The 19,407-nt window shown below is 38.2% G+C and overlaps 1 protein-coding gene across 2 annotated transcripts in view; it reads right to left on the bottom strand.

The window, feature by feature from the left end:
• ZFAND3 (zinc finger AN1-type containing 3) overlaps positions 1 to 19,407 on the bottom strand; it is a 151,662-nt gene that overhangs the window by 22,206 nt on the left and 110,049 nt on the right. For both annotated transcript variants that reach the window (XM_068939542.1, XM_068939543.1), the window contains 2 exons: positions 18,236 to 18,301; positions 1,540 to 1,710 (listed from right to left, as the gene is read on the bottom strand). In XM_068939542.1, the coding sequence (XP_068795643.1) occupies positions 1,540 to 1,710; positions 18,236 to 18,301 (237 nt within the window). The remainder of the gene's footprint in view (positions 1 to 1,539; positions 1,711 to 18,235; positions 18,302 to 19,407) is intronic.

Genomic DNA, 19,407 nt, shown 5'->3' with positions numbered 1-19,407 from the left:
TAGGTCATTCTTCTCTCCCATTCTCCCTCAACTTATAATACACTCTTGCTCCCAGTATCAGGGACTATATTTCTGTCGAATTCAGTAAGGTACCTGTAAGCATTTTCATTCACTTTGTATGTGGCAAAAGCAGTCCAGAAGCAGGAACTCCTGCCTCTACCATTTTGGTAAAAATCTTACTTGATATTCCAAAGCATAGAGATACATGATTTGCATAACAAGACTTTCAATATTATAGCTTTTAATTTCGTAACTTTTGGTGGCTTGATGGATTAATATACGTTAGATCTATGGCAGCGCTCCGCTATTTGAAACTAAACCTGTCACACGGCCAAAGAGCGCATGAGCAACAGTACTGTCCCATGGTTGAAGTCAGACAGACAGGGAAGAAAAGGAAAAAGGAGAACATGAAATCTTTGCAGCTTTCTATCACCTCTCTTTGTTTGACGTTACATGTTCAATATAGAATTCCGTAACAATCTCTTTATAATTAGTATAGCCAATTGTTTCTCTCCCCATCACTGCATAGAAGGACATGCCTTCTATAGAGAAAATATTTTAATACAAAGTTCTGCACCTCACAGGTGCAATGTGAATTGTGCCTATTCTCTAAGCAAAACCTTTGGAAATTATCTCTGTGCTGAGACATAACGGAGTAGCTAGACAGACTGTTCCAAATGTATCAATACAAACATGGTCAGAGAGCGCACGTGCAAGCTTTCAATACACGATTACATGGAAAAAATGACCAGTAGATAGAACTAATATGTGCATTATCAGTGTGCCTTACGAGCGTATTACACACCAGTTTTGAACACAACAGTCCCACGATGGAATATCTCCTCTTGAATCTAGTTGCATTAACTGTTATTCCAGAAAGCCTACTTGCAGGTAATATGAAACCCCAAATTAGCTGTCTGCATGATGTTACCACCCTCAATTCAAATACCTGAACAATGTCATCAATTTTGGAAAAGTCAAGTTGGATGATTTTAAGCATGCAGGGAAGAAGAATTTTTGTTTGTTTGTTTGTTTTCCCTGCTCTGGTGATTGGGAGAAGGAAAATATTTTCAGTTGGAGATTTTTTTTTTTTTTTAAACAATGTCATACAAGATGCAGAATGGAGATGCTGACCTGTGCTTCTGTAAAGACCTATGTCTTCTGTAAAAAAACAAAAACAAACAAAAAAAAAACCTTGTCATCTTTGCATATTTACTGATGCGCTTTCTGTTTCTCCTCCTGTCAAGTGGGCATGACGCACTCCCACCTTACAGGGACTCCTGCAACTAAATTCATTAATATTTGAGTAATATTAAATATCTCTTGAAATAAGGCAGCACATCAGGACCAAAGTTTTAAAGTGGAATAAGATAGACAGGAGCTAATTAGGATTTTTTGCTCCCAGTGGAAGATACAGCTTCTGTTTAAAATATCTTTGAAAGATTAAAAAATGCAAGCGTTTTCCATACTTCTGTCTCTGATACGGATCCAAACACTGCTGCGTTAAAAAGCCAAACGTTCCTGACAGACAGTACTCACCACAGCGACATGATCCCAGTTCCTGCTGTACTAGCTCCAGTTTTGTTTGGCACTGGAAGCACCGGCGTCTACTCTTCTGTTTGGAACGACTGGTTTCTTCAGGCCTGTCATTACTGTCATCCAGTAGCCGTGGCCGTTTCACAGGAGAAGCCTCACTCTCCGACTGTGAATCTGTTGTATTCACAACAAACATTTTAGGAAAAAATATTAGAACTTCCTTGCAGAGATATCCCTGTGGGTGGTTTAAAGGCATATTGCTTTCAGCTGAGTTCACTGCCAAGCAGCATGACACTTCCCATTCTATTACATATATGCATTAAAAAAAAAAAAATCAAAAATCAAAACAGACATCAAGTATGGGACCAATTATTTTTGTTCCTTATAAGAACCTCTCGCAGCTCACAATACTGAATAGAAAATGAACCGTATAACTTCCATCCACCCGTGGCGGGGTTGTGTACAGACACACATAGAGCAGACACCACCCTAAAGAATAGCAGGCTTCATTTGTCATCTTGTTTAGTTTCTCCTACATGATTTTGTTCCCCCTACACAAAATAACTGAACTAGGCTTTCTGATGAAAAACAACTGAAAGCAGGTTCAACCTATTTCCTCCCTGGGCAGAATGGAGATTTTTAAGGCACAGTGTGCAAGCTACATCTGTGATGACTGACAGCAGTACATGAAAGCACCGTATCAGGCTTCCTTCTCTTTCCACACGGAAAACAATTTAAATGTAAATTATTACACAGCAAAATATAAAATAAGCCCAACCTGTATGTGCATGCTATAAATTCAAAGTATCTGGCCATTTTTGGAAAAAATTAATCACAACAGTCTTTACATTAATAGCTCCATTTATATAAATTTCTGCTTAGGAGAAAATAGCATGTGGAAAACATACTTCTGAGAAGATACAAACTGATAGGTGCGGCCTTAAGAAAAAGCAAGAGAATCAGTGGTCCACTTCGGATTTTTCATTGGGGTTACGTGTTAACCAAGAAGGTGCAATAAAAAAGTTTAAGATAAGATAACTCAAACTCCTTTAACTTGTGGAATGCCCTTTCAAAACAAGTTTCCTTTAGAAGTTAAAATTAGGGAAAGTGTTTACTTCAGGCAGTGTGGTGCTTTTACAATGGACAATATTGTAACTGTAGCTCTAAAGTAGCGCATGCAAGATGCGCTACCTTAGAAACCGGTAAGCCTTATGTTTGTAGGCACAGTGGAGGCAGTGGGTTTCAACAGATCTACCTGCTCTGCAATTGGAGTCGATTTGATCAGGTCAAACAGGCATTTTCCTTCTCAAGTCTGTGCATAGCTGAATCAAATCTGTATTTCTTTTTAATATAAACCGAGAATGATTTTAATATCAACTGTATTAGAAATTAAATTGTTTGTAGTAACGTTGCAAGGAGGCCAAGCACTGAAAGCCATTACTGCAATGAGTCAGCAATCTAGTGTAAAATGGATTCCAAGAAAAAAAGTAATTGTTACTTCAGTTATAACCATTTTAAGAGAATATGAATCCAACCAATAACAAGCTAACCAGGGCTTTTAGCATGATTTTAAATTTCCATTGCATGGTGTCCTGTGCTTATGGAAAACACGCCTAATTTGTGTTAGCTAACTGCTTTTCAAAGGATAAGTTTTAAATATTATTTAAAGTTTTAATATTATAAATATTTTCCTTAGAGCTAACTTAAGTATCTTATGTAAGTAGGTTGTAATGCTGGAGCTCAAGAACAGAATAATCTTCCAGGTAAGCACTCTGCAAATTAACTGCTATAGCTCAAACAGTTACCCCTATGTTTGTTCTTGCAGCGAATTCATCCGATCCATTGCTTTTCCATATCATGCCTTACACCTCTACCAAGTATCTCATTTAGTTAGGCTAGGAACAACTGCTAGGCCTCCCCCGTTCAAGGGTGTGCTTCGTTAACTTTCGCCAGTTCCTCACATGCAATTTAAACCAACCCACTCTTCTTACCTGTGTTTCAGATCTTGTCTCAGTGCTTTTCCAGCTGTTGGACTCCACTATTGTAGCCATTATCAATATACAACTTGCCTCACTTGGGTCTTCTTTCTCGCTTTCATACTGCTTTCTAAGATACACTGACACTGTACCTGGCTCTTCAACATGTACAAAGTCCCCATATCTCACATTTTACAGCAAATCGAACTGCTTTCTGCTCAGTATACAGATTAATAGAATTATTGCACCTGAATAAAAAATTTTCTGATGTCTCAGTACAGCCATCTTCTTGATCCGTGTCCTGGATTACAATTTACACCTTTAAAAATACATGAATCAGGGCTACAGTAACATACAACATGTAACGTACTCCACCTCTGCATGCCTGGCTGTTACAAAGATGACCATGTGAGAACCTTGACAAGGAGGAGAAAGAAGTGCCTAATGAATTAATGCAGTTATGGACTCCACTGGTCCCGTCTTAAATTTAATCTCTGCAGAAGATGATCTAACAGAAAGATCCTTTGAACAAACTGCAGAGATCCTGAGTCATACTCCAAGGCAACAATCCTGCCATGTGTTTACTGACTTTCAGGGTGCCTAGAAGAGCAGGTTAGCCTTGAACGTGCTGCAGCGCACCCTTCCACATGCAGCTTGCAGAATGTAATGCAGCAGACTCTGCGTTCTGTAAAAATCTATTGCAGTCTACTTCACTGACAAAGACAAGGAAATACATGACTTTCATTTATTATTCATTATTTATTTATTCATTACTCAGAGAAATAGTTACACTGCTATTTCTATCCATCTCCTACACATCTTTGCTTTAGGAACCATAAGGCATTCTGGTACTTCTCAGAAGCAAATTTGGCTTTCTAAATTAAGCCAATGGAAAACATAGCAGTCTGCTTATTATACATTCCAAATAAGGAATTTATGTTTATGGGTCAACCACTGCCTGATCAGTTAATGAAGCCACGTGCCATTGAAAGCTCCCCTTAATGAGAAAGATAGCTACCCCAAGTCAGGCTAGTAGTCATCTAATTAAAATATTTAATTATACATTTCCTGTTAAGCAGTAATGACTAGCTGAATATTAACATAAGTGGGCTAATATGATAGAAATGATAGATTAGATATCTAAATTTTTAAATGCATATTCTTGTCATAAATTAAACAGTGTTAACACAGAAGTAACTTAGTCTAATTTTCGGGGTCAGTATCAGTTATCTGATTGCACAGTGCTCCTCCGAACATGCAAGTGCAAGCTCATATTCATTACAAAATACACCAACAGTACACATGCGTACATATTCTCACGGATAAGTAAAAGAACAAGTTAAGAGAAAAATACAAATCAGAAATCAGAACTTCTAAGCTTCAGTCCTGTGCGCATTTGCTCCAGATCATCTTGCCTGCTGAAATACTGACACAAAATAAATCTTCCAACATCTGGAACCTAGCAGCGTTAAACTTCAGAGATCTGATGGCGAATAGAAATTATTAATTCTTTACTACCTGGACTGCAGAAAAAGGAAAAGCCACCGGAACAGGGTAAAGTGGTTTGACTAGAGTCAAGAGCAAGTTCTCAGTATGAACTATTAAACAATCAGGAATGGCTACAGCAAAGATGATTCTCTCGGCCAACGACGGGTTTTTCCTCAGAAGGATGATTTGTGCAATAAGAATTACTTTTTGCATTTATAAACTACGTTTTCACACTCAAAATACATTTCAGCATTGTTCCTAAACCAACAAATACTGTGAGAGAGAAAAAGAGAAGGCGGCTTTCCTTTTACTTGCAGGGGTCAAAAATTACACAGCTTTTCCAGAAAAACAAAGGAAAACAGCAACAGAGATAAGACAGCCCCAAAACTTCACACAGAAATTGCTCAGCCAGGGTAAGTCTGCCGTTGCCACTCTCCAATTGCAATTTTAATTCAGATTTAAGAAATAAGTATTCTTCTAATCTAGATCTGAGGATGCAGTCTTCTAAGTGCAACACCTCTGTCAAACTCCCATTTGAAGTGAGTGAAGGTAGTAATTTAGCAGAGCGAGATTTAACCTGGAGGCTTGACTAGAAACACACAGAGCAGCGTTCTTAAAAATTGTTATGTTTCAGATAGAAACTCGCATTTGTTCCTTACTGTCGCTGTTCTTGTCTTCATTACTCACGCTCTCCCCTCGTAATTTCGGAATGAATTGTGTTAGGGCTGTCAGAGCTGAATCCCAGTCTCTCTGAATCTCCTGTCAGGGTGGGGTTTGCAGGCTGCACACCCCTGGCTTCACTGACAACCAGCCTGGCTCTTTGATGACATTTTGAGGAGGGGGTGAGGAAGCCGTAAGCCTAGCGGGGAGAGAAGTGCTGAGAAGATGCAACAGCAATGAAGGAAGCGCTAGGAAAGTAGCAGGGGACAAGGAAGCCTCCTCTGTTGCTGCTTGCTTCCAAGAATGAGATGAATCTGTTTAATCTTTGGTTTGATGATAGCTTTTGAGGCACTCGATCAGTTTTTTTTCCTTCTTTTCCATAAAGAACCCATCACGCTGACAGATTGGCATACATTTACGATCTCAACTGCCTGTGCAAACATCAGTCAGAGCAATAATTAATGAACCCTCACACATCACTGCCATCTCTTCTGAAACCATTTTAAAAGCAGCTTGAGCTGTTAAAACCTCTGTCCGTGAAGAAACTCACATAGTCACAGACAATAACTGCATAACAGCAAATAACTTGTTGGAGAAATGTCTTGTCGGTTTCTAGATTTTTTTTTTTCCATTGTTCTGTCTTTAGATGAGGGATTACCTAATTCCTCAGCATGGTGACTATGCATTAGAAACTTCATCTGAAACGAAACTGCCTCATTAACCGATCTTTACTATCACATTTACCAGAATCACTATTTAAAATCATCTCCTCTATTTCAAATGAACCTAAAATTAACAGTTGTTCCAAAATGGATTGGCTTATTGACTATTAATAAAGGAACAGAAATTCAAGATTAGCATCTTATGAGTTGAATCTGACAACAGCTGTGGCCATTCCTGTTCCTCCCTGATGCTTGTGCAATACTGTGGAAACGGTTATTTTGAAACTCTGGTATTTACTTTGAGGTGAACATCTCACTCCTGCACACAGTCAAGACTGCATCTGTGTCAGATACCCCAGTGACACCTCTTTGGAAGCACCCATGTTCATAAGAAGTTCCTTTGCTTTGTGAATTCTCCTTGATTTTTCTTAAAACACTAGAGACAGATTTCTCAAAAAATTCTTACATATAACCCATTACTAAGATTTAACCACACATACTGTTTTCTACTATTATTGCAGTGTACTTTCCATCACTGTTTCATTGAAATATTTTTCCATAGAGTTCAAAAGCAAACGTGATGCAGTAAGACTCATTGCCCCTACGCAACGCGGAGCTGGGAGGCTGTCCAGGAACCACGGCAGAACTCCAGCCCTGTCAGACCCCCCTCTCCTCAGGAGCCCCAGGGAAATCACTCTGGAAACTATGTATAACATCCAGATGTTGCATTACAGAAGTTCTTCCTACAGCAATTACCAAAACCATGCAAAAGTAGTTGTTTCCAGCCCCGCTGAGTACATACATACATATATATGCACACACACACATACACACACCTATATATATACATATGTATATTTAAAAATACTTGTAACCTAGCTGTTTGAGATGCATGATGCAAAGAGTTGCTAGACAATATTCCAAATGTGAAACATTAAACTTTTGAAGTGACACCTTCCACATTGATGCGCTTTATACTCTGCTACCAAAAACTTTGGACAGGTCAAACCAGCATGCAAAACAAGGCCTTATTTATTATAATATAAATCTGCTACTCCAAATATATCTATACATGCTATATATATATATCTATACATGCTCTCTCTCTATATATATCTATACATGATATATATATATATATATATATATATATATATGCTTCATTTCAAATCCCCTTTTTTAGTGTTCACACATTTTCTGAGACTTCTTTTGAGCAGAAAGTCACAAATTCTGCTTTTCTTACATAGGAAGAGGTAAGGAGGACGAGTGGCCTTCTTCCCCTTTGGAATAAACATTAGGAGAAATACTTCTGTTACAGATAGTGACTTAATAGTTTTGTTTTTGAACACTAAAAATACCAAGCGAAAAAAATGAAATTCAGAATGTAAATTGCTTTCAGTGTAAGCAGTACCTCTGAGCTTAACAACAGCATGGCTTAATTTACCTAAAACGTGAGCTGGTGCACATGCATATGCTGGGAGGAAGACGGGGAAAGAATCACTTGCTCACTACCAAGCGTTTTTCATTTTGAAAGTATCTTTTCTCACTACGCTTGTAAAGATGAAAGCTACAGAGCATCATGAGGCTAGTAGATTTGGCTAACTTACAGCACAAGTACAGCAGTCCGGGTAAGTGAATGTGCCCCATGCCAGCATAGGGCTATGGCTGAGCTAATGCAAACTAACACAGCCCAGTGACTCGAGCCAACTCATACCTGGACAACCTGAAACATGGGCAAGGCCAGTTGGGTTCATCTGCACCACTCACCCTGCAGGCACCAAAGGGTGACCAAAGGGTTGCTGAAGGGCAACCACTCTGACTGGCAGCAAGAGGCAAGCACGTGCTGCTTGCTGTCAAGTGTCTCTGCTGGTCACCAGGTTGGAGGCAGGGAGGTTTCGTTACTGTGACCCCTAATTTGCTCCCCTCAGTACCGAGCTGCAAGTTTTCACAAAAACTCTTTGTGAGATTAATAGCCTTGAGACCTCTATGCTCTTGTCAAATTTGATTAGAATTATCTAATAGATTCAAAAGTTATTGCAGGACACAGAGAAACTATAGAGGCCTTATTTTCTTTCTCTAAGGGAGATCGAACCCTGGAAAAGGTTGCCCAGAGAGGCCATGAAGTCTCCATCCTTGGAGATATCCAAAATTTGACTGGACACAGTCCTGAGCAACCTGCTTCAGCCGACCCTGCTTTGAGCAGCGCAATTGGACTAGATGATGCCCAGGGGTCCCTTCCAACCTCCACCATTCTGTGACTCTGTGATTTGTAGATGGGAGAATGAGGGGGGGGGGGGGGACAAAGAAAATTAGTATACTAATCCTTCCTTACCTCTGTTACATTTTTTATGTTGCTCTAAACCTGTACTGTATTATCATGAGTGAAAAAGTAAGTACACTGAACTGAAATGTAACTTAATGAGGCCGTTAACAACCATCTCCAACAAAATGAAACAGATTAATCTAGTGCCATTATCACTAGATGAATGAATTGCAAGTTGAAAACAGTATTAGACAAACAGTAAGTAAACTATATAGGATACTTCATGCAATTTAGTTAAGAATTTTCCACACTTCTAATTATAACTTATCACAATACTCCTTTCTTGTCAATTACAATTAATTTGGCAATGATGAAAGTTAAGTGAATTAGTCATCTCATATTTAGGCTCTTGTACTAAAGCTGTTTTATAGTTAAATTCTTGCCTTCCTCCCTCCCTCATACACTCACTCTGATGTCAGCATGACTTTACTTAATGGAAATGTGAAGTTTATTTCTTAAACGTTTTTACTTACATACCCATTTTTACTTATACACCCCATCGATTCAATCAAGTGCATGTTCAAACGTATTCAGACACCTGCAGTACGTAACTCCGTTGATGGATTAACGGACTGCATTTCAACTAGCTCAAACGTTTTATAAGGCAGTGGCCACCCGTAACTTTGCTGATCGAAAGAATGACCTTGTTCATTTAAAAAACTCCGCCGACGGGGCTCATTTCCGGAACCACCCGCCCGGGAGAAGCCTGCGCACCTCGGGAACCCGCAGGGCGCGCGAGCTGGGGAAGCCAGAGCAGGCTGCTGGGCCGAGGCCTCGCTCTCCGTCTCGTTACAAGTGTAAACAGCTGAAGGACTTCTTTAAAAACAGCTGCTGACAGCAAAATCATACACGGGCAGCAACCATTAGAGTTGGCAGGCACGGAACCGAACCCACGTGGCAGCTTGGTTGCGGGGGGCAGTTCACGCAGCGTAAAAGCTCAGCCATATTCTAAGGACGTTAAAGCAAGTTTTTATAGCTGACAAAGAGTATCTCAGGCCCATCGTATAGTCAAACTGCTATGAAGAATGAACCTTGAAAAGGGCAGAAGACAACATTAAAGTTACTAGTTTTCCAAAAATACTGTTATTGGTGTGCACTTGAATTCATTTTCTCATTATTAAATTAGATATTTTAGCAACCTGTTATTTAAACAGTTAAAAGATGGAGCTACTTAACTGGTTTATAAACCAGCTTGGAGGAAAAGAAAACCTCAGCTTGGAGGAAAAGAAAACCTAAGATTAGGATTGGGGTTGAAATAAGGACAAAGTCAGATTTTAGTGATGGTTACAGACTGAGAACGAGCAATATCATAAGTGGCCTAAATGATCAGAAAAGGATTAAGTGAAGGAACAATGCACAAATATGAGGCTAAATTGAAAAACAGAAACACAAGGAGGAAGAAAAAAGCTACAACACAGGAATACGTATGATGAAAAGGGAGAATGGTGAAGAATTCTGAACAAGCTGTGAAAGCAAATCATGAACATCCCAGCCATTCAACAGTATCTAAATACTAGTCACTAGTACACAAATATGTATGTTTACACGTACAAATATGTTTGTGCAAGCACATACAAACAAGCTTACACTTGTCCTGATAAAATGCAAAATTCAGAAGCAGTTAGTAATATCCTAGTTGTGTTTTCACTGACTTTAATGAGAGCCCTCTTATGCTTTGTGCAATTCTCTAATCCTGAAACAACAAGAAAGAGATAATGTTATAAATAAGACATACTTGCTAGTGAACTCAAGAGGGCATAAATAAGCAACGTTGCTCTGCTTCAAATTCTAATAGCATACACCAGCTGTGTCCTCATCAATCAGATGGTGTACAGTATTCGGGAAGGTAATTCTTCAAACTAATAGCCTAAAACCAGCTCTGTACAGAAACTACTTGCTCTGTTATTTTTCACTCATATGCTGAGTTTTTCTTAGTCCTTCCCTCCCCGCAGTGGAATAACGAGGATTTTCCAAGGCTAAGACACAGATTCAGAAGAGGAATTGTAAAGTACTCTTGACTCCTACAAGTAAAAAATATATATTTTCAATATTTATCTCTCGAAAAACTGACCTGATATTAACTGCAAAACCTGAATGATGCCATTAATAACAGAAATCTTGCAATGAGAGACTATCATGCCAAGGGCCATCTGATTAATGTCACAAAAAAAAAAAAAAGAAAAAAAAAAAAAGAGTTCTTCTATTTTGATAAAACTTTTACTGAATGCATTAAGAGTAGATTCTGAAACATACAGCTGACCTATGTTCAAACTTCTTGTTTTCAGTTCAGGTATTTTAAGTGAAGCTTAAAAATCAGTTCATACTTTGATCGTGTTACTTTTTCCTAGTAATTTTCACGGGGGAAAAGCAGTCTCCCTTTTCATAGCACACCATTTCTGCATACCTTACTGCTATCTAGAGTAAATCAGAAATCAAGCTCTTTTACTGGGAAATTGTTATTGTTTTTAAAGGAGACATTTGGGAAGCATCTACACTAATTTAAACTGAAGATCAGATGAACAGATCAGTGAAGCTCAGAGGATGCAATCACATCGCACTGCATTTTGCCTTACATCTAGCTTTCTATCAGCCTGCCCCAAGATCTTGGTCTCATTAGTTATTCCCTAAAGTTTATGTTCAAGATAATAATTCGGAACTACCGTAGGAAAAAGTGGTAACTTGTTTGCACAACAGTCAGTCAACATGCACATTTTTAATAAATCTCTCCTTTTGTAGCAAGATACACACCTTCCCCTGTGTATGCACACGTACCCAGAGACGCATACAACATCAAGCTTTGGGAATCATGTATTTCACATAATCTTACTAAAGTAGTACATCATTAGAGGGACCTTGTTATTAAGGCTAAACAGACAAACAGATTTGCAAGGGACTTTAAAATTATATCCATATATTTTAAGGTTTTCTTGAAAATTAAATTCGAAATGGAAATCAGTGGAAATTTGTACTTAAAGCTCTCTAATGCTCACTGAAATCATTAGTCAGAAAAGAGGCCTTAACCAAGAATCGAATAAAACCTTTGGGGCAGAATCGAATAAAACCTTTGGGGCACTGCTCCAACATCAGAAAGTGCAGCAGTAACAGAATTGTGGAGTGGTTTCAATGATACATACATTTTAATTAAAGATAGTGCCAAAAAAAAGCACAAAAATAAGTGGTAATACATTTTTAAGTATGTTTCAGGACAGTTATTCAATGCTGAACTGGTTAAAAAACCCCTCCAGTGCAATAAAATACCTAATTTAAAATGATAAAGCATTGTATGTCTCATTTGCTGAAGCTCACTAGCAAGGCTGTTACCATCCTGATCTGGGTAATCAAGGTGCTGCTTAATAACTGCAACACTCTGAGGTAAAACCAACTCAGCTGTTCAGGCCGACAACAGCACTGTCCCCGACAGGTTTTTTCAGTCGGATGTTGGCCACGTCGAAGTTAATGATCTCAAGTATTTTCTGCTACCGTCTCCATATTGTCTTGCTAAGGCAGACGAGACAAATTAACCCAATCAGAAGTAAAGCAAATCCTAAGCTACCCTGCTCCTGTTCCAATATATATCCAATATATATCTTTATTAAGCTTTAGGAGGAGGGCGTAGGTGGGAAATGCAAGACTTGTAACCCTAATTTCTTTGCCCCTGAAATTAATAGAGATTTACAGTTCTATTTAAAGTTCTGAGCTGTTCATGAATTGTTACTCAAAAGCTGCTCAGGAGTGCACCTGGTAACGAAACAGAGAATCCAGAGCTGGTGGGAGCATACAGCCAAATAATCTTAACAGTGGTGCATTGCATATTTTCTAGTAACAACTATGTAGCTGTCACTAAAGGTCAATTAACTGATCCCAGAGAAATCCTGATAGCTAAGAAAACCAATCATGGCATGAAACCACTAATGATGAATGTTTAAATTGTTTCATTTTACTCAAAAAAAAAAAAAAAACCACCCACAGATGGAATAAAATACCTGCTCTACTACTTCAACAGATTCAAGGACAAATACTTTGTCACAATTCAGCCATAACAAAGATGTGGTCAGTTCTGAATTATAAAACATAATGGTCTTAAAAATGTACACCTTCATATTTGGCAGGAATTTCATAAAGCAGAGTGAAGATCACCTATCACACCATAAATAGAAGGTAGTGGGAAAGCGAGACTGGTAGTAGCACAGAGTGTTTAATAGGATGCCTAGAATATTTAACGTAGGGCAGGAGAGCGTCTTATTTATTTAAACGTCCTTAACTTCTCCTGGTCATATCCACTGAAACCCTGCTGCAAGGACCATTCTCCCAGCTCAGCGCTTTGACCATCCCGCCTCTCCATCAGTCTGCACTGGCTCCTCTTTTCTTTAATATTTCAAGCACTAGCTGCTTGCCTGGACTTCCAGGACTTACCAGTCTCCATTCTCATTCTGGGCTGTAAAGCTTATTGAAGTGAGACTAAATACCTTTAATCACTCAGATCATATTTGTTCTCTACTAGTGACATTGGAAAAAGTAGGCTTGAAGGGATTTATGGAGGTCACCTAGTCCAGAAGTAAACTGCATGAGTGGTTAATATATGAACTATCAAGATACTTGCAAAACTTCTCTTTAAAATAAAACAAGTAAAAGCTAAATTTCAAGGCATTTTTCTCTCTGTGGTTTTCTGAAGAGATGATTTTTCACCTCCATAGAAATGTGCTTATAGATAAAAGATCGGGAAAGACTTTTTTGTGAACATTACCAATTACTGCATGCTAATAAGCTCTTAAAAACCTTCCCAAGAACAATGGAAGTTTTTATAACCCATAGGCAAGGATCATCACAACATCACAATCACAGTAGATTTTTAAGAAGTTTTGCTATACGTTGACCCCGAACCCATCTCTTTGGATTCTCCAGCCACACTGGTTATAATACATTTAATATAAAAATAAAGGAAATGTATTTAGTGAAAAAGATAGTTCGGAAGACCATATCCACTATTCTTAATGAATGATAGTGATTCTGTGAAGTTAACAAGATGATACTGAGAATAAATCCTTTAAAATTGTTTACAGATATCATTATTATGATCCTTTCCATTAGGGGAATTTTAATCTACAATAATTGTAACACTTTGAGAAGGCTCTTAGACAACCAATACCGGAAACTAATGCAAAGTATATGTGCAACAAATATCAAGCTCTTCTGAGCAGGAGAGGAAACCAATCTGTCTGTCCAGATAGATCTGGAAGTACAGAATAGATTACAGAACACATCTCAGAAACAGGCAGCAAGATGGGGTAGTAAAAGCCCATCAACATACATCATCTGATCATGGTACAGTGTCATCTCCCAGCCCCTATTAGCCTTTGCTGCATTAGTGCAGGTCCCAGGCACTTTATCCTGTTTATAATTGTTGATGAGCAGTAATAAGGCCTCCATGCCTCAGCTCCTGTTCGCTCCACTTCAGTGCACACCTATTAGGTAATAACTTTTATTTACAACCTTGCTTGATGCGCTGTTCTGTTAGTACAGCTGGGAACTGAGCTGAGAGAAAAGAGAGAAAAAAAAAGTCTCTAAAGGGCACTATTATTGCCAGGGCTGGGTGATTTATAGCGCTGCTCGTAGGCTGTTCTATCATCACTTTGCTTTTGGTGAGAGCACTCTAAGAAGGTTGGCATTCTAACACAAAGCCCTCCAAAAGTCAAACACTGAATAGCACCTTAAAAAGCACCTTAAAGGTCCCTTGGAAGAATAACAAAAAATACTCAAAATTGTGTTAGTGTTATAAAACCCCCTCACTAACCTTGTATATTCTTTGCTCTGCCACTTACCACACCAATAAAATACCTAATTAATGGAGGACCAGATCTTTTTGTCCTTCCTCAAAACATACAGATTGATTAAAAAGCAAAAAAAAAAAAAAAAAAAAACACACAGTTTCTTGTATTTGGCTCTGGCTGATGATTCACATGATTCATATTTCCATAGCCTGCCCTTTCTAGAACTCCTAAAAGGCTGTGCTCTTGACAGCATCTGTTCAGCCTCCTGGTGTTCAGACTTCTAGCATGGCTACAATCACACACATACCCTTTAGTATTAAAAAAAAAAAAAAAAAAAAAAAAAAAGCCTTAAGCTTCAAAAAGGACTATATACCTGCTTAGCTGCTTTGCTGAAGCAGTGGAAGAATTCTCTGCATCTTTTATAGTTTAAAGCTCGAGTCTAAAAGGCATATAGCATATGACAGATACTGTAATCTTGTACATTATAAAACCTACCACACCCATCTAGGACAGATATCCTCCCAAATTGTGAGCTATCTGCACAGGTATCTATATAGAATATTAAGGTTCTCATGAACCTCTACTGAGAAATAAAATAAGTTACTTAACAGTTTACCAGCTTTACGGATATAATCTATGGCTTGATTGTATTATTACTGCTTTTTATCTGCCTGTTTCTACTACACACCCCGAAGCACAATTAAGAATTATCTGAGCAGGCTCACACAGTTCCACTGATTTTTTGCAGGGTCCTTTAAGCTGCATGAAAATGTTTTAAAATCTGGCTCTTCTGAATTACGTATTTAATCATTTCTAAGTTGTATAGCAGAGAAAGAAGAGTAGTATACTATTCAGCACTGCCCTTTCACAACACAGGCACCCATATAGATGGGATGGGATCCCATTTTATCTACTGAATAGCATAAACCTCACAGGAATGTTCTGTTTAGTGGAAGATGCTATTACTTCTTAGCCATTAAGAAACAAATCAAAATTATATAAAGAGCTATACCCCAGATCATAGTCTCATCTTTTTCCCTACAAAATCTTCAGACCACTGGCTCTCCAAAACCTTTGAGGCATCATCCAAACTAAAGATTCCAAGGTTGTACTCATCTTTGCGTTGCTATCCTTGGCCCGTGGGCACACTTTGGAACATAAATGCTTTTTCAACCATAACAATGATTCTGGCAAAGAGGAGGCCACTGTTTGGAGTCACAACATGTTTCTGTGCCTGAAGAACTCCTCCAGCATGCAAGCTGACAAGTCCATGAGGTAAAAGTTTTTTTTAATAAAAAGAACTTCTTTTCCTCTGTCTTGACTGATTGATTGTTTTGATCTTTCTTCAATGGTTACATTAAATACTACTATAATACAGGTTCATGCCCTTCCTTAATGCTCTTCTGATATGCAACATAAATAGGTCAAATTTCTCATTTTCTGTCCCAAATACTGGAATACTGAAGACTTTGGGGGTGAGGGGGAACCTACGCTTGAAGAGGAAACAAAAATTTATACAGGTGAGCTCACACCAAAACATTCTTCCTTCAAAGCTCTTCAGAGAAGATGAAATGTAGAATTCTAACAGGAAAGAGGCTTATACACAATGTGTAGTATTGACCAATGTTGCCTGTTTTCACTTAAATAACTTCCTAGGAATGTGAGCCCATGCTGAAGCGAATGTGATGTGAAATATTCAACTACACAGTTTGCTTCTTCAGCCTGAAGATACATCCTTAAATACTATTTCTGGCTAGTATTTTATGATCAGTGTTTTCTTTTCAGTTCCTATATTTATCTAGATTCTCAAATGCAGTCTTTGAAAACTTTCTTTTTAAAATGGCACTGAAAGTTTGCATTTGAAAATGCAAGCTTGCAAGTTTGACAAACAAAAGGTCATCTCCGGGTAGCAGGCTTATTACTGCAAGGGACTACAGAAGGGACTACAGACAAAATATGCAGAATCACTGAGCAAATGATGTTAAAAAAAAAAAAGGAAGGGGGGGAGGGGAAAGGAGGTGGGGGCAATAAGGCAATGTAAAACCACTTGGTTTAGTTGACTGAAGGTAAAACTTGTGGCACCACATTAAGATCTCTATTTTCTTGTTAAACACACCAAATGATGAACATATTAAGCATGCAGGGATTAAACATTATCATTATAAACTGAAAATAAGAGAAATACTAGGGAATGTTACCTAACCATTTAATGGATCATTTTCAACGTGTATAGTAGTTTCATCTGCTTTAATCTAAGCAGATTTTGCTACTCCCATATGACACTGCAAATAGTGAATTTATTTGCCTTTTTGCTAATCACAAGCCCATTTAAAAAATATTTATATACTAATCTTAGTGTTCAGTATTTACAACATCATAAAAACTTTTTAATAACCCTTCAATGAAAATTGAGTTTAAGTTTAAGACAGATGACATATAAAGAAAATACAATTTGGCAATAACCATGAGTAAAGCAGCTTAGTTTGCAAGGCATTCAGTGCCAAACCTTCCTTCTTGTATAGGCATTCCTCTATGTCTACAGAAAAAAAGAAAGTCTACAGTCCTCAAATTCCGGAGAAGTTGGACCCAGTACTTTACAATACCACACTTAGGGGTTCTTTGACAAACAATATTCAAGGCACTGTCACAGATTATTATGCATCTCTGGAAGGCTCTGCTCCTGCAGCAAGGACAAGGAAACATAGCTTCTCTTAGTTAATCTTCCTTCATTGTGGACCAAGTGAACTCGCATCATCACATATCTGTCACAAGCTAATAAATGCATACAGGGAATAACCACAGTTCAGCTAAACATACAAGAACCTAAAGCCATCATAAATTGGCAGTATTCTTCTGAAAACATGAGAAATACTTCTTGAAAGAATGACTGCAAAGGAAGTTTACCTTAAACTCCTGAAAGAATACAAGACTTAACTAAATTGGAACACCCTCCCTTTCTGCACTTAGTACAGCTAAATTGCTGCATAAATGCAAATACAGGCAAAAATTACTTTGGAAACAGTTACAGATGGTTAGAAGTTACCAGTCCCTAGCTGCCTGCTACTGCCTTTCCATTTGATGTTATGGCTTCCCACAGCAGTGCTGGTGGAAAGGATCATAAGAGCTTGCCTTAACCCACTGCAAAACTTTAGTGTGAAAAACGTTTGAGCAAACCCGGATTTGGCTGCTTGTCTGAATGAGCGCTCACATGATTCTTCACGACAGATTTGCTGCAGAAGCAGTAACCTCATTCTGGCAATGACCTAACATGCTACCGCTATCATTAGCTCTGTGAGAAACCACCCACCTACACCCTCCATAGAGAAATAGTATCACGGAAAGGATCTAAATCACATTAAATTTTGTCTCAATTAGTGTAAACATCAGTTGTCTATCCTGTGTCTTCAATAAAGGAAAGTAAAGCCAATCGTATTCCAAACGGTTTTCTACTTCATACTCCGCATTTCAACGGAGACCTTCCAAAGCAGCATAGCAATGATTAGACTTAAATCAAACTGATTACTTCTGTATTTCTGATGTTTACAAACATTACCTGAAAATGCAGTATGTTTAGGGAATTATGTTTAACAGAGCTGAGATGAAATTATCTGCCCTTCTCCTCCCATAGACACCCTCTATATACATATCTATGCATACGCATATATATATGTATATTTGTATGTATTTCTGACAGCAAATCAACAATGTTTATTTTCAGTTGGCATTCTGCAGGTACAGTTACTACACTTATTACTGAACTATAATCATACAGCTACATATCATGCAAAATCTAATTCCTCAACTCCCACAAAATGCACATACCTGAGTCACAAGATCTTTTGGTTGGTGTGGTTAATGAGGCATGAGCTGTACCTGTGCATGGCCCACCTGGAAACAGAGAAGATTGTAAGTTTCACAATATCAACTAATATTTAACATTTACCACCACATCAAGGTTATTCTTAGGAACACAGAAACACTGAGGATCACTCATGTCTTGGGAAGGAACGTATGGTGGCAGTCTACCAGTTTCAGTGTTTCCTTCCCAGTCAAATCTGAGCATGTCTTGCACTCACAAACTAGATGAGAAATTGGAGCGAAGAGACAGGTTACATTATACTTCACACACATTTTAAGAGACACTTTTAGGAAAATACACATTGCAATTGTGATTTTTCCCATGTTAACAAAGGTGCCATTTATGTTGGAACAAAGACAGAAACTTATTTAACCAACCCACAACTAACACACAGAAGGAAACAATCGCTTCCCTGATTTCAGCAGAAACCTCGTCATGGACCCTAGCGATGCAATGATTTTGCCTCTTATCTTGTTCCGTTTTCAAAATGTGGCAAAAGCATAATCTAATAAACTTTTGTCATAGTTAAGTTCCGTTGTTGAACTCTAGACTTTTTCCCATTGATCTGGTACCTGCTCGGTAGTAAACTGCTTTCTGGCTTTGTAGCATCTCCACATGCATCATCATTGAAAAGTTCTCCAGAGATCTTGTTAAACTAACAACCCAATTCGGTGTACTCAGCAACTTGTAGCAATAAATGAATAAATAAATAAACAAACCCATATAGTGAAGCCAAGACAAATCGACAGTAGCATTACCAGCAATAATAATACATCATAGCTTTGATAATTGGATATCATAAATCGGATAATGCTAGAGAGCCTGAAATTAGGTTAGCTCTAGTAGAATTTGGCTATCGGAATATCAATAATCAAGTTTGCACTAGACTGCTGGTAATGTGGTAGTATTACGTTGGCAACATAGTAGAGCTTAGTATAATGACAGGACGAGCTTAACATAAGCCTCCCTGCCTCCCCACAACCCTCCAAACCATCCCGAGAAATCCTGTTTCTCATTATTTATCCAGCATTAGCATAACTGGAAAAACAGCACTGTGGGTATGGCAATCTATTTTTCCTCTTTTCAAAGAGTTTTCAAATCTGGATTGGTAGTAAACTGTTCATTTCCCTTTGCT

Source organism: Struthio camelus, chromosome 3 (assembly GCF_040807025.1).
Source record: "Struthio camelus isolate bStrCam1 chromosome 3, bStrCam1.hap1, whole genome shotgun sequence".
In the NCBI taxonomy this organism is placed as follows: Eukaryota; Metazoa; Chordata; class Aves; order Struthioniformes; family Struthionidae; genus Struthio; species Struthio camelus.
Note: the sequence above shows the minus strand (reverse complement) of the source record. Positions and strands in the feature narration are given on the sequence as shown.